Source organism: Chiloscyllium punctatum, chromosome X, assembly GCF_047496795.1.
Source record: "Chiloscyllium punctatum isolate Juve2018m chromosome X, sChiPun1.3, whole genome shotgun sequence".
Classification (NCBI taxonomy): domain Eukaryota; kingdom Metazoa; phylum Chordata; class Chondrichthyes; order Orectolobiformes; family Hemiscylliidae; genus Chiloscyllium; species Chiloscyllium punctatum.
In genome coordinates, this window is record NC_092791.1 from 24238777 (window position 1) to 24257624 (window position 18848).

At 44.6% G+C, this 18848-nt stretch overlaps 1 protein-coding gene across 7 annotated transcripts in view; it reads left to right on the forward strand.

Moving 5' to 3' along the window:
- LOC140471293 (tensin-2-like) overlaps window positions 1–18848 on the forward strand; it is a 283909-nt gene that overhangs the window by 223260 nt on the left and 41801 nt on the right. For all 7 annotated transcript variants that reach the window (XM_072567285.1, XM_072567283.1, XM_072567286.1 and 4 more), the window contains 3 exons: window positions 11668–11728; window positions 12363–12438; window positions 17188–17317. In XM_072567285.1, the coding sequence (XP_072423386.1) occupies window positions 11668–11728; window positions 12363–12438; window positions 17188–17317 (267 nt within the window). The remainder of the gene's footprint in view (window positions 1–11667; window positions 11729–12362; window positions 12439–17187; window positions 17318–18848) is intronic.

Genomic DNA, 18848 nt, shown 5'->3' on the forward strand with positions numbered 1-18848 from the left:
GTGCGGCTGCACTTGGAGTATTGCACACAGTTCTGGTCACTGCATTATAGGAAAGATGTGGAAGCTTTGGAATGAGTTTAGAGAAGATTTACTAGAATGTTGCCTGGTATGGAGGGAAGGTCTTATGAGGAAAGGTTGAGGGACTTGAGGCTGTTTTCGTTAGAGAGAAGAAGGTTGAGGGGTGACTTAATTGAGACATACAAGATAATCAGAGGGTTAGATAGGGTGGTCAGTGAGAGCCGTTTTCCTTGGATGGTGATGACTAGCACAAGGGGACATAACTTTAAATTGAGGGATGATAGATATAGGACAGATGTCAGAGGTAGTTTCTTTACTCAGAGAGTAGTAGGAGCGTGAAACCCACTGCCTGCAACAGTAGTAGACTCACCAACTTTAGGGGCATTTAAATGGTCATTGGATAAACTTATGGATGATAATGGAATAGTGCAGGTTAGATGGGCTTCAGATTGGTTTCACAGGTCGATGCAACATCGAGGGCCAAAGGGCCTGTACTGCGCTGGAATGTCCTATATTCTAAAAACTTTCAACCTTCTGAGAGAAAACAAATACTCCTAAATACTCTTAAATAGGCAGCTGATTACCTTTACACTGTGTCCTTTGGTGCTGGGCTCTCCCACAAGGAGAAATGTCTTTTCAATATCTGATCTAGATCAGCGCTCATTCTTCTACATTTTCGAGCCTACTCAAGCCTTACTCAAAGGCATTCCTCAACCCAGCAACCAGTCTCGTGATCCTTCAGAGCTCTCTGTGGAGCATGCATATACTTCTTTGTGTAAGGAGGCCAAAACTGCACACAGGACTTCACCAAGTGCTCAATAGCTTTTTTCTGCACTATAAACCATTATAGATTCAGTATCATTTTGGGCTCAAGTAGAGCTTCAGCTCACTTTCTCTCTTATTTCCCATCCCCGAGGATTCTCGATTTTATTTTATTTTTTCTAAGGTCTGTGCAATTCTATTGAAGTATTTGATATTTTGTCTGAATTCAATGTCTCCGCTGTTTACAGTTGTCTCTCCCCATAGTCAGAGTGTGTAGAGTGTAGTATCAAACTCCTGTGAAAACATGCCAGCAGGCCAAAAGTGTACAGCAGGGAGGCAAATGAGACTCCTTGCCCCAGCCAGTGTTAACATCAGCCCAAGCCACTTCGCAAGTAATTAGATCAGGAAATAGCTGAACTCTTCACACTGATCCAGCAGCAGAGAGATTCAGTGGGGCCATGAAACAGCTGCATGTTTGTCTGGAATCTAAATTCTCAGCTGGATACCAAACAGGCCCAGCTTTCACTTTCGACCTGACATTCATCAGAGTGTGATCAGGGTGTGATCTAAATCAGCCTCTGCAATCTGCAAACACTCTGATTTGTGCAGTTGAGCCTCAGGAATGAAGGCAAGTTGCCATGGCGATCTGTCCCAAATCCACATAAGTGTCAAAGATTTGCATTTTATGGTGCCTTTCAAAACCTCATAATGTCCCGAAGTACTTTATTGCCAATTAATTACTGTTTTGAATTGTGCTTGCTGTTGCAGTAATGATATCTTAGCATCATGGTTATGTTACTGGACTAGAAAGAAAGAGGTACAGGAATTTAGATCCCACTATGGCACATGGCGGAATTCAGATTCAAATATTGCTGAGAAAAGGCATATTGTAATGAATATTTTTGTCTTGCATTTGTCAAGACAATTTGCAAGAATACCATTTCAAGGGGGAGAAACCAACATTTGTACTGCATGAGAAGAGAATGCTGATTGGTTGACAAGTGAACTCTGATTGATAGAAGTGTGGTTTGGTTATTGCTGATTAACAGTTAACTGCCAAATCTGCCTCAGACCCTTTGCATACTTCCAATATGTATATGATACATTTGCTATACTAGCATCTGCAGCTGCACGTAAGAATTTATATGTTCCATCCAGCATCAAATCCACGTTTGAAATGGATCAGTTTAAATGAATTCCCCTTCCTTGATGTCCTACTTGAGAAATCGGCCAGGGGCTGAGTACTACTCGAACTGCCAATCAACCTTCACTGATCGGTGTCCACATTGGGATTCCTACAGTTGAATACACGATAAGATTGACCTTAATGGCAACCTCATAAATAGGGCCCGAGCCATTTGTTCACTGTGCAAGCTTGATGCTGAAATAGGGCGGATCAAAGCCATCCTGTTGACTTATGGTTCCCCTGATCAGGGCACTTCTTGCTGTAGATTGTGCAAACTTATGAAAAGTCATAAGGCAGTCACTCTTAGTCTGGAAAAGTATCCAGTCTACTTCGGTAAAGTATCTCAAAGTTTTGAGCAACAGGTGAAGTACAGTAGGGACACAAATGGTATTCACCATTGACAGGATGCTGCTGTCCAGGAAAAAGACATTCTCTCTGTCTCACAAATGAGCAATCTGGTATATGAATTTAAGTGCTGCTGTGATGCCAGATACATAAGCCTTTCATCCTAAACATTGGCTGATTGTAGCAAATCACGTGTAACTTCAGCTGTTCACAACAAATGGGTACTGACCATGTCCAACCAGCCTGCCCTTGCAAAACTCACAATGTAGTGTCTTAACATTAGATATGATTCTGCAATTGGCCAACATTTACGAGATAAACTTGAGTGTATTGAAGAGTCATGCTTGCAACCATTTTCGGATTGTTGTTTGGGTTTGCAGTATGGTGCACTTATGTGTACTGGAAACTACATATGTTAATGCACAAGGCCCTGTTGTTTGCATCTCTGGGGAGAAATGGAATTAACATTTCAAGTCTGGTATGACTGTTTCAGAATTGAGAGGTGTTGGAAAATAAGTTATTTTTTATACATTGATAGAGGCAGAGGCAAAGCAGGAGGGCAAATGGTATAGAGGCCCAGTGCAAAAGACAGAGAGGTTATCAATGGTTGAGAAAGAAAAGAAAGAGATGTAAAAAAGGATGTAGATTAAGACATGAAGGGGAGAGAATGAGTCTTTGCTACTAAGCGCAAAGTAAACACAAAATGGCTGTGGGGGAAAATGGGGGGGAAGAGACTAAGAAAAATGGCAAACAGACATAATGCAGTCAGTTTCTGAAGGTATTGAATTCAACATTGACCCTTCCAGGCTGTGAAGTGCCCAAGTGGAAAACGACATGTTGTTCGTTGAGCTTGCGCTGTGCTTCGTAGGAACATGGTAGCAGGACCAGGACAGAAATGTTAGCTTGACAGCAAGGTGGTTTATTGAAATGGGAAGCAGCTGGGAGGCTGGGGCCATTCTTACAGACAGAATAGAGGTGGTCCACAAAGCATTTACCTAGTCTGCGCTTGGTCTAGCCGACATAAAGGACACCACATGGTAAACAGGGAATGCAATAGACTAGATTGAAAGAAGTACAAATTTGGAAGGTGTGTTTGGGGCCATGGAAGGAGGTGGTGAATGGGCATGTGTTACACCTTCTGCAATTACATGGAAAAGTGCCATGGAGGAGTGAGGAATCATTAGGAGTGATGGAGGAGTGGGCCAGAGTGTTAAGGAGGGAATGGTCCCTGAAGAATTCTAATCATGGAGGGGAGGGGAAGATGTGTTTGGAGGTGGTGGAAATAGTGGTGATGATCCTTTGAATGTGGAAACTAGTCGGGTGAAAAGTGAGGACAAGTGTTCTGGCAAGGAGGTAAACAGGTGAGGGCAGATGGTTTGGACACAATGGAAGGCCCTGTCAACCACAACGCCAGGGAGTTGCTTGGTTGAAGGAAAGAAAGAGGATGTGTCCGATGCAGCCCAGTAGAAGGTGGCAGCATCAGAACAGACACAGTGGCAATGGAGAAACTAGGAGAATGGAATGGAGTCCTCACAGAAAGCAGGGTGTGAGGTGGTGGAGTCGATGAGTTTTTAATGGATATTGATGGATACCTTATCCTGAGAAATGGAAACAATGAAGTCAAGGCAGGCAAGTGAAGAGTCAGAAATGGACCAGGTGAAAGTGAGAAAGGATAGAAATTGAAAGTGAAACTGATGAATTTTCCCAATTTCTTGAAACGACTGGATTATTGTTAAAAACATATCTGGTTCACTACGTGAAGGAAGTTTGCTGTCCCTGCCCAGTCTCACCTACATGTGACTCTAGACTCAGAACATTGTGTTTGACTCTTGGCTGTTGAATCCAAGAGAGTGGCTCATCACCATCTTCTTAAGGACAACTAGGATTGGAAACAAATGCTGGACTTGTCAGCAATGCCCAACCTGTAGGTGAAGGAAAAATAACACTGACATAGGCCAAATTCTGGACATCCTATGCAATGGCTGGTAATGATTCCCCAAGGGCAATAAATTAACAAAATGTAGACTGAATCTTACTTTTTTTGGCTAAGTGGGGACTGCTTTGAGTTTTTTGAAAGGATTCTTGCCACAAGGCCGAGCAAGATTCCTCGTGTTAACCTTGCCCTATGACACCTCTGGCATCTGATTCTATCCACATCTTACCACATGCTGTTTCCCGAGCAACTCACAACCCACTGGATATCCACCAAAAGACAAGCATGTGCTATCTTTAAAAGGACAGTGTGCTCCAGGCTGAGCATTGGCGCTCCAAAGTTGCCCTGTTTGGTCGAGGATGGAGTCTAAATATGTCGAAGAAAAGGTAAGATGGTGCCAAAATTCACTGACAGTGAACTGGAGGTCCTGCTTGAGGAAGTGGTGCAAAGGAGAGGAGTCATCTTTCCAGAAGATTGGCAGTGGAACCAACTCCATCAGACCCTGGTGGCCTGATGCATGGTTGGCACGTGGGTCACAGTCCAGAGGAATGACCAATAATGCCATGAGAAGGACAATGACTTTGGTTCTGCCAGGGTAAATGCCACACTTTTCTCTCTGCTATCTCACATTTATTCTCTGCTACTGCACCCATCTCCTGCCAAGGCTCATGCTCTGCCACTCTCACTATTGCCCGCAACATCTCCCATCGTTCACTCTTGTTTAATCCTGCATGGCCTCAGCACTGTGTGCTCACTCCCTGTCTTTCAACCATCTACACCAGTACTAACAGCTGTTCCATCCACTTTCACCTCACTCATTCCTCATTTCCTGTCATTCCAGGAGAAGGTAGCCTACAACAGTGCAGGAAGTGTGGTATCCAACATTCGATTCTCAGCCCTGTAAAGAGAGAATCTTGTCCTCGCAGGAGAAGACTGAGACTGCTTCTGTGGGTGTTCTGAAATATTTGTGTCCTGCCAACCAAGTACCACTTGCATTCCATTGCAACTCTCACAGTCACTGTTGGCATTCTCATTCATTGCATACCCTTTCTCATCACTGGCCTTGATGCCTTCTCTCTCTCTCTCTTTTGTCTTGCAGTTACCCCCAGCATGTCCACCATTACCATGGAGAGAGAGCTGCTTCCCTCAGAAGCAATCTCCTCGACCTCGGGGAGTGAGAGTACCGAGGCCTCAGAGGAAGCATCAGTAAAGTTGCCTCCTGTACCTCCCACCCCAGCTCAGTTACTGACACCTTGGTGGGAACATTAGGTTCACAAAGTGTGGGAGTATAATCTAGCGAGCGCCTCATTGTGACAGGCTGGCTGAGGAAGAAATAGCTCAGGTCACTGGCACTTGGAAGACTGTCAGAGACCAGGCACCTGCTCAGCCCAAGACAGGAGAGCACCCAGTGGTGTCAACCATCAGGGACATTGTCCATTTGCACTGGGAGGAACAGGGGCAGTAGACAAGTTTGTGTGATACAATGGTCCTCATTGCCAAGAGGCTACGGCAGTGCAGTGAGTTATGTGAGCATCTGATTGCCTCTGGACAGTTTGGATTCTGCCGATCAGAACCAGGTCCAATACCCTCAGGGTCTGCTGGAGAGGTGCACAAACCTGCCCTCCCATCACTACAGCTAATGGTCATCAGGGCTGAAAGCATGGCAACAGGGTGGGGAAGCAGGCTCACACACACTTCCTCAATTGAGACAGGCCAGTGCCAGATGGCACCTAGCCAGCGGAGCAACCATACACAGGTACCATTGAAGTCCAGAGGTGACTGGACCCTTCACCTCCATCCTGTCTTACCTCCTTCAACCCTTGGAAGTTGCAGCCTCTGCCAAGAGGACCCTTAGCATGTCAGGGCTGTCCAGACTCAAACGCCCCCAGGGTCACCCAACCAAACCTCCAGGGCCAACAGGCTCCACCCCAGCTGTGTAACCAGGGACTACACTGAGACATATTGGGAAGAGAGAAAGAAGGAAACCTATTGATGGTACTTTGGTGACACAGGTGACAATGCATGGCACATTATTTGTCATGTGTCTATAAAGAACCATGGTTGGACCTTGCATCTGTTATTTTGACTTTCTATAATATTCTTGAATGTAACTGTGCCAGCATGATGCCTAACGCCATGCTCACACATGATGTACGATGAATTGATGTCTGTGTTGAGGCCCTGCTGCAACATGTGGAAGCAAGAGGAACCAGGCATATAAAGAGCAATGGGTTCTGCTGAGACAGTTGCCCCTCATACTGTAATATCCCTATTCTTTGCCTGGCCTCTGTGTCCAAAGGTGTTGGTGTGAATGAAGTGGCCAGTGATGTCTAAGGGTACCTGGCAAACAGGGAGCAATGCACTAGGATGGCCAAGAGATTGTGGACTTATAGGTCTGTGTGTCCTATGCTGTGTATAATTTTCTTAGTCTTTAAAAGGCCCTGACATTGGTAGGTACTGCAATCCCCTCCCTCATAGGCCGAGTCACTTACCATGCCCACTTTGGGTGTGGTCCCATTGCACACTTTTGATTTCCAGCACAATGGAAAGCGCTAGTGAGTACATCTCTGCCAGTGGCTTCCAGTCTCCACATTTGTATGGCTGTGAGGTCATCAACTTTCAAATCCCTTTCTTCATAGATTTTCCTGTGATCTCCCAAAGTCCCCACCCAATCTATCCACATGAGTCTTCGCCAGCTCACCTCTGCTAACTCCCTGTTCCCAAGCCCCCATAGCCTATGAGGTAATCGTGCCCCATGTGGTTCATACAGTGTCCCATCCCAAGGCTGGATATTCATGACCCCCCACCTCAACTATATCATATTCCCTCCCTTGCTAATACTGTTGTCCCTTTCACAATTGTCATTCTCCCTCACCCCCTCTCCTAAAACAAACTTCTGCAGCCCCAATCCCAAAGATTAGGTTCCCAAGTCTCAAGCCTGTAATAGCAATCGCCCTTTCCTCCCCCGACATCCCTTCCCTTGGTTTCTGTGGATCCATCCATCACACTGACCATGACCCACTGCCTTGATCAACCTAACCAGAGAGCCCCAGACAAAAAATGCCCAGTTCCCTGACTGGTGGCTTGAAATTCAGCCTGAAATTAATCCCCAGACTGGTTGCTATGGAGCCACACATTGAGACCCATTCCCTGGACTGCAGAAGCAGAGATTATCTGACCAGGAACACCTCAGTCAGTAGCTTGACAAGTATCCATGGGCTGGTAATGGTGACTGTGTCGACTATTGTCCTAAGACTTCAGATATGTTTGCTGCACATAGTGTGAGTTTGCCACATACGTTGCTGGCAAATGTGCAGGTGTGTGATCGATGCAACACAGTGGTGTACACACCCCTTTGACTGAGGACTGCTGACAGCAAAGCAAGCTGCCTGGCTATGTGACTGTGCTAATTGGCAAGACATGACCTGGATACTGCGAGCTTGCAGGTAGGCACCAAGCAAGCAAGTATTAAAAAAGAAACAAATGTGCAGCCATGAGATGCAACCTGTCCAGTCTGTGAGCGAAGTGCCTGTCCTTGTGTACAAAGTATACTTGCTGTAGCCTTTCAATACTAGTTGCCAGTGCACCCTGCAATGTGGGCCCGTGCTTCTTAAGCACTCTGCAAGCATATCAGTGAGGTGGCATGACGATCACAAAGGGTGGCAAATGTCAGATGCAATGTCTCTGGACAAGGGGTGCGCGCGGCTGGTGCCTATGGATCAAACCCTGAGATGCTATTTAATGCTGAGCAACATGAAGGCTCACAGCCAGCAATGAGCTGAAGCCATCAGGTATCCACTGTGACTTCCATATCAAGATTTCTTGACATCTAGCTTGTTTGGCAGATTTGGTAAGATACGGAAGCTCAATATTAATGAGGTGAATTGTACCATTAACAAGGGGTTTAACAAACTACAAACTACCTTAATTAGCAACTCACTGCTGCCTAGCAAGAAACTAATCTCACCACTCATCAAAAGCATAAAAAATGCAGCAAGATGCTCCTGCCATTGAGACAGGTCTCACTGGATGTCTTATCCAATTCTACCACTAATCTCGCCATATACCATGTTGCTTAGACACCAATGAGGTTCCATCTGTAGTTGTCAATTTCACTCGTGAGAGATTTCTGTTCGACTCCATAAGGAAATCAAAGGATAGCCATCACCATGTAAACATAGCTAACCCACAAAGTCAAGGTCGCTTCATGTTTTCCTCTCTCCCGAACTTCTAAAGTTTCCTCTTAAAGGACTGAAATATACTCACAAATTGTAAAACAACTTGTTGGGTTCGATGTAAGTAAAACTGAAAACAGGATTGTCAGTCATATGGCCTTGATAATGGGAATGCATGTGAACTATTGCACTAAGGAGCATCCTGCACTTACTCTTTTTAATCCTCATAGAGTCATTACAATAAAGCAGGAAGCCATTCGACCCATTTCTTCTAGGCCAACATTCCTTCTAAATCAAAGTTTCAAATGGTTCTTGTTTTGGCTTTGGACCTGTGCTAACATTTACTCCAGCAGTTATCACATCATTTGTTGGACTACAGGCAGACTTTGTGTGCTTAATGTTTCACTCACATTTTGCTCTTGATGCAGTTAACCCCTGAGTTACACAGCCCATGGGTAAAGTTATCCCTGTCCAAAAACAACATACAGTAAGGATTTTCCATTTTCCCAGACTCTGCCCTGAACAATTTTGTTCTAATTGTATTTATTCATATTTAATCTGCTTGTTTGCAAATTTCATCCCACACCCCACCTCTTCACATTCTCTTCCATTAGCTCTCTGCTAAAGACACTGACTCTATTGGTTCCTCATACAATTGACTGATTGCCCATGTTAACTTTGCAATGAGTGTCAGTGTGCTTTTTGACCATCGTACAGGGTGAGTGAGGTTGACTTGTTAAGCCCAAACTTGTAGCATGTGGTTGGCTTGTCTCAAAGAAAGGGAAGTTTGGCTGATGTTCTTCTCTCTGAACTCCAGAAAATTGCAAGAGCCCATACCGTCATCTCAGCCAACAACAACAACTTGCATTTATATAGCACCATTAATGTACCAAGGGTGCTTCACAGGGACAATTATCAAACAGAACTTGGGACTGAGCCAAGAAAGGAGTCATTAGGGACAGATGATCTAAAGCTTGATCAAACAGGCTATTTTAAGCAAGGTTTGAAAGGGGGATAGAAAAGTGAAGTTGTTTAGGGAAGAAAGTAATGTTCTCACCACACAGGTATCATGTAATAACCATCTCCAATAGATGAGAATCCTAACTTTCTCCTCTCAATGTTCAGTGACGTTGCCATTGCTGAATCTGCTACTGTCAACATCCTGCAGATTACCATTGAGCAGAAACTCAACTGGACTGTATTGTTGCTGCAAGAGTAGGTCAGAGGCTAGGAGTTCTGTGGTGAACAATTCACTTTCTATCTCCTCAAAGTCTGTTCACCATTGACAAGGCAAAAGTCAGGAGTGTGAGGAATACTCCCCACTGCTTCAACAACACTCAAGAAACCTGACATCATCTAGGACAAAGTGGCGCACTTGATTGCCACCACTTTCACCACCTTAAACAGTCACTGCCACTACAAAAAGTAGCAGCATTGTCTACCATCTACAAGATGAAATTAAAAATCACATAACACCAGATTATAGTCAAACAGGTTTATTTGGAAGTACTAGCTTTTGGAGCACTGCTCCTTCATCAGATGAAGGATCAGTGCTCTGAAAGCTAGTGCTTCCAAATAAACCTGTTGGACTATAACTTGGTGTTGCATGATTTTTAATTTTGTTCACCCCAGTCCAACACTGGTACCTCCAAATCACATCTACAAGATGCAATGCAGCAACTCACCAACTTTCCTTTCACAGCATCTTCCAAATCTGTGACGTCCTCCATTTAAAGGTCAAGGACAGCAGATGGGTAAGAATACCACCATCTGCAAGTTCCCCTCCAAGTTACTCACCATTCTGACTTGGAACTACGTCACAATTCCTTCAGGGTCACTGAGGCAAAAATGCTGGAACTCTCTCCCTGATAACACTATGAAGTCAAGGGTTCCCACTCTCACCTCACATCTGGAGTTCAGCTCATTTGTCTATGTTTGGACTAAGACTGTAATAAGGTCAGGACCTGAATGGCCCTGGTGGAACCCAAACTGAGCATCAGCGAGTAGGTTATTGCTAAGCATGTGTTGCTTGATAGCACTGTTGATAACAACTTCCATCACTTTAGTGATGATTGAGAATTGACTGATGAAGTATTGGCCAAGTTGGATTTGTCCTGCTTTTGGTGTACAGCACATAATTGGCAGCTTGTCAAGCAGATGTCAATGTATTGAGGATGGAAGATGAGAGTTGAATAGTGTGGCACTGGAAAAACACAACTGGTCAAGCAGCATCCGAGGAGCGGGGACTCAATGTTTTGGGCATAAGCCCTTCATTAGGAATGAAGCCTCATTCCTAATGAAGGGCTTATGCCTGAAGTGTTGACTCTCTTGCTCCTCGGATGCTGCCTGACCAGCTGTGTTTTTCCAGCACCACACTCTTCGGCTCTGATTTCTAGTATCTGCATTCCTCACTTTCTCTGAATGGAATATGAGAGGTGATCCAGAGGTGCACGTTTAGAGGTACCAAAGGCATGGATAAGAGTTTCAACTGCAGATGAACTGAGCTAGGGCTTTTTTTGTCTAGAAAGGAGAAGACTGAGCAGTGACCTAACAGAGGCCTTTAAGATTGTGAAAGGGTTTAAAAGGGTGGACATAGAGAAGATGTTTCCAGCTTTGCATTGAGACCAGACCAGGGGGTCAATATCAATATTAAAATAGTCGCTAAATAAATCCAACAGGGAATTCAGGAGAAGCCTGTTTAGCCACAGAATGATGGCTGTGTGGAACTCCTACAGGGAATGGTTGAGGTGAATAGCAAAGATACATTTAAGGGGAAGCTTGGTAAACACATAAAGGAGAAATGAATTGAAGGATATGGTGATGAAGTGAGATGATGAGGTTTGTGTGGAGCACAGCACCAGCATAGTCTGGTTGAGCTGAATGGTCCACTTCTGTGTTGTTGATGCTTTCTGTAAAGAGGGAACCAATGGAGGAGCTTCCAGTTTTCCATATTAACTCTTAAGGTCAGCAATGGGTTTGTCTGAATTTTATCTTGAGCAACATTTGTATAGTCACTCCTACCTGGGGAAGCATCCATTAATAACTCTGACTGCTGGCAACCCCAGGCTAATGTGTGTCAAGTCAGGATGAGCAGAGTCCCTCATATCCTCTCCCTTGTGTTTTGTGCAGTAGCCTCTGGAATTGCCCCAAATTCTTTCCTATCTGTTGATTGTTCTGCTTTTCTTTGAAGTCGAAATGTTGACTTTGTTTGACCACATGGAAATGAATGGATTTCTGCTTAATTACAGGATACCACCCATTTCTGAAGATTTATCAGTCTATGCAACTTGTCTACACATCAGGAATCTAGTAAGTGGCTTATTGTTGTTTGTTTATTTGCTCTGCAGACAGGAAATGCCCAGAAATACGTTTCACTGAATAATGAGAAGACAATCCAGCGACCTCTTCTCAAAAAAAACACTTGCACAGATGTTTTCCTTGGTCTGTATGTCAAATATATCTTAAATTTACCACAGTAGTCCCCATCATTCAGATTGTACACGACAGTGATTCCAGCAAGCTGCTTATAGATCCAAGATGCTTATGATTTTTTATGATATAGAGATGCCGGTGTTGGACTGGGGTGTACAAAGTTAAAAATCACACAACACCAGGTTTTAATCCAGCAGGTTTAACTGGAAGCACTAGCTTTCAGAGCGCTGCTTCTTCATCAGGTGATTGTGGACACATCCATCTGATGAAGGAGTGGCGCTCCGAAAGCTAGTGCTTCCAGTTAAACCTGCTGGACTATAACCTGGTGTTGCGTGATTTTTAACTATGATTTTTTAAAGTTGAAACACAAAGGATTTAATCAGTTTCATGACTTGCTTGGCACTCTGTCAGGCAACACTGGTGCCAAGATGCCCTGTGTAGGTTTTCAGTCATGCACCCATGCATCTTTTGTATGAGCTTAACAACTCCTTGCTTCCTCTCTGTCCTGCAGCAGTGTCCAAGGCCCTGGGTGTAAGAAGCTGTGCATCTCCATCGAGCCAGCCTTACTGCTGAAGGGAGACATCATGGTGAGTGCAGGATCAAGGACTGGTCGAAGAAGTGGTCAGTTGCGAGGGAGCAGTGTTAATCTGTAAACTGCTTTAATGTAGACCACATATGATGACACAACATTTAAACTGATGCTCTTAATGTTTATCATTGTTATATTGCCTCTTCTCGTCAATGTTCTCGAGATTCTTTCAATCATTATAATACAAGACAGGTTTAATATATGCCAGGAACCACTGTGAAACATATCTGGAATGCATGACCAAGACTTTAGCCTGAGGTGAACTGCTAATTCAGCCTCAGGCCCCAGCTGCATCAAGCTGGCAAGCGATAGGCGCAAATGAGACTGGAGGAGTTGTGGTCAATAAGTAAGTACTGGCAGAAGAAAGGGGTGGTCTGCAATTGACGCAAAAAAAAACTTACCTGGCTTTGTATCAGGCCCCTTTAAGCACTGCTTATTAGGCTACTATAATTAACAGTAATTAAGCTCAGTGAATTCATGGTTGCAATAGGCTACCTAAACCTTCAGCCTTGATTACTATCGTCTGCACTGTGTTGTCCCTTCTCCCACCCAAACTCGAATTTCTTTACCCAAAAGGAAGGCCATGTATACCAAGAACAAGCTTCTCCCCCTGGAGTCCCACCCACATGTCACAGGGCTGATTGTCAATTTTAATTCCTCCAGACCCACCCCCAAGTTTCTGGTCAAAGCATGGAAAGTCCACTTTGTTTTCTAAAGAGCTCCTGCAGTTTTCTTTTCCCCCAGCAGAGCCTTGCCTAACAAAGTAGTTGTTTGCCAAGGCTGCGCAAACTCCTAGTCTACAGAGTGCTTTCCACCCCTCTCTTGCTGGGGGACAGAACATAGTGTCAGACACCAGGCATACTCCAGTTCATTGACTTCTTCGAATGCACCGAATCAAGTTTTGTGACTTGAGCCAAAACCCTGTCTACACACGGGGAGCAGTCCTTGACTATTCAGGTAGGTTTCTTAAAGGGAATGATTATTTCGGTTGCTGCTTAAAGGTTATGGGGATTTTTTTTAACAGTTGCATTCGCACTTTGTTCAATGCATTCGTTGGGTTTGCTAGACAGATTCTTTCTGTCGATGCCTGTGTTCTTTAATCTTTTCGCTGCTACTTAAATCTCCACATCCAAAGTTGGAGAGGATAATAGGTGTTCTTTAAAGGAGCTGTGAATACACTGCACACTGGTACCCCAATGCTGGCATTTATTAACTGCTCCACATCTACCAGGCACATTGAAGGAGATCTGCTCTTCATTATCCCTGTTTCTTAACAAAATTTGTCATTGAGTTGTACTCCTTGGTTGAAGCCTGATTTAGGCACTGTATTGAGACAGGACACACTGTCGGAGGTGCTAAGGGAGCACCACACTGTTGGAGAATCAATTCAGAGACATCACTTCTCTCTCAAATGAACGGTAGTGAGGGAGCACTGCACTGTTGGAAAATCAGAACTGAAAGATTACAACACTGTCAGAGGAGCAGTACTGAGAGATTGCTGCACTGTTAGTGGATCAGTTGTGAGGCATTAACCGCTGTGTCAAAGGGTGAGTATTGAGGGAGCACTGCACAGTTGGAGGGGCAGCACTGAGGGATCGCTGCACTTGCAGAGGGGCAATACTGAATGAGTGCCATTGAGTACTGAGATTCTGCTGCACTGTTTCAGTTGCCATCCTTCAGATGAGACATCAAACCAGGAACATATCTGCCTTCTAAGGTGAATGTAAAAGAGCCCACTATGCAATTCAAAGAAGAGCAAGGGAATTCTCTCTGGTCTTCAGACATTTAACCTTCAATCAACATCACTAAAATAGATAATCAGGTTATTGTCACGTTGCTATTTGGAGCTTGCTGTGGAGCTTGCAAACTGGTTGTCATGCTTCCTTCATTACAACAGTGACTACACTTCAAGGGGTACTACATTGGCTATAAAATGCTTCGGGATACCCTGGGGTGTAAGAGCAATGCAACTCTGTTTTTCTAGTTGAATATAGAAACTATTATCACTGTTATCTAGGAAACAGTCATGATTCCTTCATTATGTGACATTCCCGATTGAAATTTCGGTAGAGGAAGCAACACTAGACAGGTGGACCTTAGGAGAACTGGGACACTTGGAAAAAATATCAGAACAATTGAGATTATAGGACTTTTACTGGTCCTGTCCTGCTTTACCTCCAAGATGGTACAATTGTTCCCAATTTACTTTTTATCATGTTTGATGGGCCACATGAGAACTCAAGTGAAAATCTCAAGAGTGCTGTTATTTCACTTCCTGACTTGCAGATGAAAGGTCCCCTGACAGACTGCATTGATTTGGGAGCAGTATTGACCTCCATGTCTCTGTTGTGCCATGGACCCACATTCTTCTGCTCAGTACAACTGTCCTGATGGTAATGAGCTGCAGCGCTTAAAGGGTTGCTGCTGCACCATTGGATTTGATGCTTCCCAGCTGGGGGTTGAAGTTGTTCAAGTGCGTTGTTCACATGCCATTGGCCTACTCAAATGGACGAGGGCCTCCAGTGGCAGAGTTTGCCGAGGCCGGTCCATTAACTTACTGGTACAAGGTAAGAACCAGTGCAATCTTGATCTCCTGTTGTTCTCGTACAGTTAAAGCACGTGTAATCCACGCTACCACAAGTAAATGTTATCCCACCCAATTTGTCTGTTGAGGTACCTGTCCACAAAGGAATTCCTTGACCTCGGATTATTAAGGAAATTACACTTTTGATAAAATACTTGGGCCAAGCTCAAGCTCAGACCACTCAAGATCAGCCATGATTGCACTGAATAGTGAAGCAAACTCATGGGCCATATCAACTGCCCCTGCTCCTATCTCTTGTGTTCTTGTGAGGCTGCAAAGTTTCAAATTTGGTTTGCACCAGTTGAACTGATGAAACAAAGGGCAAACTCAAATTCTGTTTGATCTGACTCTCTTGCTGTTACACAGGTACCTTACTGCCTGTATTTATGGCCTTCAAACTTCTCTGGATGGAAGACCCTCTGTAAATACATACACTTTCTGAGGAACCCAACTCCTCCATCCTAACGTTGAAAAGGCAAGACTGGATTTTCCACGTGGGCAGAGGTTGGAAAAGAGGAGTTGAGGCTATTTCCAGAACTCAGCCCTCAGAGGATGGGGCGGAAAGGTTGCTAATTAGTACTTTTAGGGGAGTGCTCAATGAATTGCCCTGGAGACCAAATAAGGACATTGGGTGGGATTGTGAAGCTGGAGCGGCCAATCAGAGGTCTCCCAGCTTGAGAGGAGCAGTGGAAGGTAAGTAAGGGAGAGGGTGTTTCCACATGGAGCTATCCCTTTCTTCTACATTTAAAAATCTTGAAATAAAAAATCCCTTCAGCAACCAGGTGGGAGGAATGCCCACTATGGTGGGAGGAATGCCCCTCTACAAAGTGGCCTCTGGCTGCTCCAGCACCCAGGCAGGCAAGGTAGGGCCTATAGGCCTGCCAGGAATGCTGGCGCCTAGTGGTGTGGGAAACTGGGGGGGCCAATGGGTAACTTCCAGCCAACTTTCTTTAATTGACCTTAATTAGGCCTTTAACAGCCTGAATTGGTTCCCTGCCCATGGGGGTTCGTAGCCCTTCCAGCCACAAACCCACCTCACAAAAATTGAAACCGACATGCTAGCATTTCCAGGCTCTGCCCCTCAGTTCCCATCCTCGCAGCAGCTGGACTGCAGTGGTTCACGAAGACAACTCACTTCTCAAGGGCAACTAGGGATGGGCAATTAATGCTGGTCTAGCCAATGGTGCCCACATCCCACAAATGAATAAAAAGGAAGCTGGGGCTGAAGCATTCAACCCACAGTCTCCATTCACCAGGTAAAATGGAGCAATCATTGGTAAACCATAGATTTCCTTCTTGTTCAGTGGACAGAAACAATACTAGTCTGTCAAGAATGATAGATGACTTGAGGAATGCAGAATGCTTGGCACGTGGACACTTCGATCTTCTCCTACATGTCAGTCTTGCACACTCAAATTTTCCACCAATTGACTGCACGTGGACAGTCGATCTAGTGCAGTGAGGTCAGGATGTCAGAGAGACAGAAATGAGAGGCTTTCTGGAATCCCTTTTGTGCCACAGGACAAGTCATAGCATCGTTCCAGCACACGAGGAAGCCATTTGGTCTACCAATTCTATGGCAACACCAGGCTGAATAACTCACATCTTTTATGGTCTGGGAAAGACATTTCTTTACCTTTCTTCCATATACTTCTGCTCTCATATCTGACACAGAATGTTTCAACTGAGGAATGCTCGAGAGAATTAAAGGCGTTTGCAGAAGAACTTGTATTCCTTTAACTCATCGTGGCGAGTTTGGTGTGGCTTTACCCCGGCCATAGAATGGCAATGGGAGCATGGCGCAGTTAGAATCAGGACCCTCACCAGAAATCAGTGCATTGTGAGTCAGGTACGTTGACCTTTGTCCCCTTTCTCTCAACAACACTTCCATCAACTGAGTCTGGGGGGAGCAGCACATCTGTAGTAGCGCTTCTGTAAAGTTTACCCTGCAATTTGTTGCAAGTCACCAACCACAGCTGATCAAGTTGCATTCTCTCCGTGGTATTTAAATACAGACCTCCGAGAGGTGAGCTCAGGTCCCTGAGATTCAAAGATCAGTGTCACATCATCAGGGATCCCCAGCCATATTTATAATTGTATCTATTGGTAATACCCAGTCAGTGGCTCAGTCTTAGACATGTTCTTCCATCTTTCCCTTTTCAGGTGAAATGTTACCATAAGCAATACAAAAACCCGGAGCGTGACGTTGTTTTCCGAGTACAGTTCCATACTTGTGCTATCCATGGCACCCAGCTCTGGTTTGGAAAGGATGAACTGGATGATGCTTACGGAGGTCAGTGGGATTTTTCAGGAACAGTAGTATCCCTAGTCTTGTGGAGCAAAACCTGAAATGCTCCATGATCAGCCCCATCGTTATGTTTAATGTCTCACCAACTAAGGATCAAATTGATCTTGAATCAAAAGGAAAGGTCTGACCATTTTTAAGAACCCTTCCTCCTTTTATCTTACCTTATCTGGTAAGACATTCCCAGGGGGTTCCTCCCAGCATTTAATATGCTGGCCTGTTTGATTTTCTGGGGTCCAAATTGCAGAAAATAGTTTAGTTTAGCATTGTCAGATTCTGTCGCCAACGGCTGAAGGGCTCCACTCTAGAATTGCTGTGCCCCAGATACTATCAGGGCTCTTCTCAGAAGTTTTAATCAACACATTTCTGTTCCAACAGGTGGCAGGGTGTATTTCCAAGAACAGCAAAGACAATTGATTCTCCAGCATTCATTACCGTGTGTACAGAGTTCCTGGGGCCTAAAGACCTCTGGGAATCTCATCCCATTTGAGTGCTGCCAAGACTTGCGTTCAGGCCTTGAAAGAGCAAGATTCTTGGAGTAGGCCCATTCACACAGGGGTGAGATGCATGTGAACTGAGGCAGACAATGGAATGGGATGGGGTTGAGAAAGAATCCAGGTAAAATGGCAGATTTCCACTCCCCAATCCAGAGATTTGCCAATTAAGTTCCTACCGAAGCCCTAACGAGGTTTTCAGGGACACTTTTGCACTGAGGAAGTGCAAAGTTTCAGCCTGGATTAGATTGGTGGCAGACCATGGGGAATGAATGCGCCCACATATTGCCTTGGTGCCATCATCTGGAATATCTATTTGGCTCAGTGGTCGTAGTTTGTTGATCCAAACCCTCGTTCCTGGACTTGACTACATGTCAGGTTGCCATCCTAACCCAGTTCACCTTCAATATTAAACCTAAAGCCAAATTTCCATCTGTCTTGTTGGCTGTACACTATTTGAAACAGAGTTTTCCCTCAAACAGCACTGCCAAAAATTCCTTTTAACTCATCTGTGTTTGAGAGATCTTGCTGCGCGCACAATGGCTGCTGCTTTACCTGCATAGCAATGGACACTACTCTTCAAAGTAATTCATTGTGCATGAAGCGTTTTAGGACATTTCTAGAGAGAAGTTATTATGTGCTTTAGAATTGCAAGTGGTTATTGAGAGTTTGCTGAGAGAATGCTCTATTGGTTAAGTGATTTTCCAAGGATGAGATATGAAAGCCAGATTTTGCCTGCCTGTTCTGTTTGGGGGAACTCTTAAGAACCCATTGCATTTAATTTAAGAAGAAAAAGGAATTCTCAAGGTGTCTTGGCTAATGGTCTTCCCTCATTCAACATCAAAAATATATTATTAACTGACCCATTGCTGTGGGCATCTTGCTGTGCGCAGAATGGCTGCTGCATTTGCCTATAAAGTAACTGCTCCTGCATTTCAAAGTGATCCATGCATAGAAGCGCTAAAGGCTGTGAAATAGTGCATTATAATCCCAGGTTTAAAGTGGTGTTTTGCTCTGTGGCATCA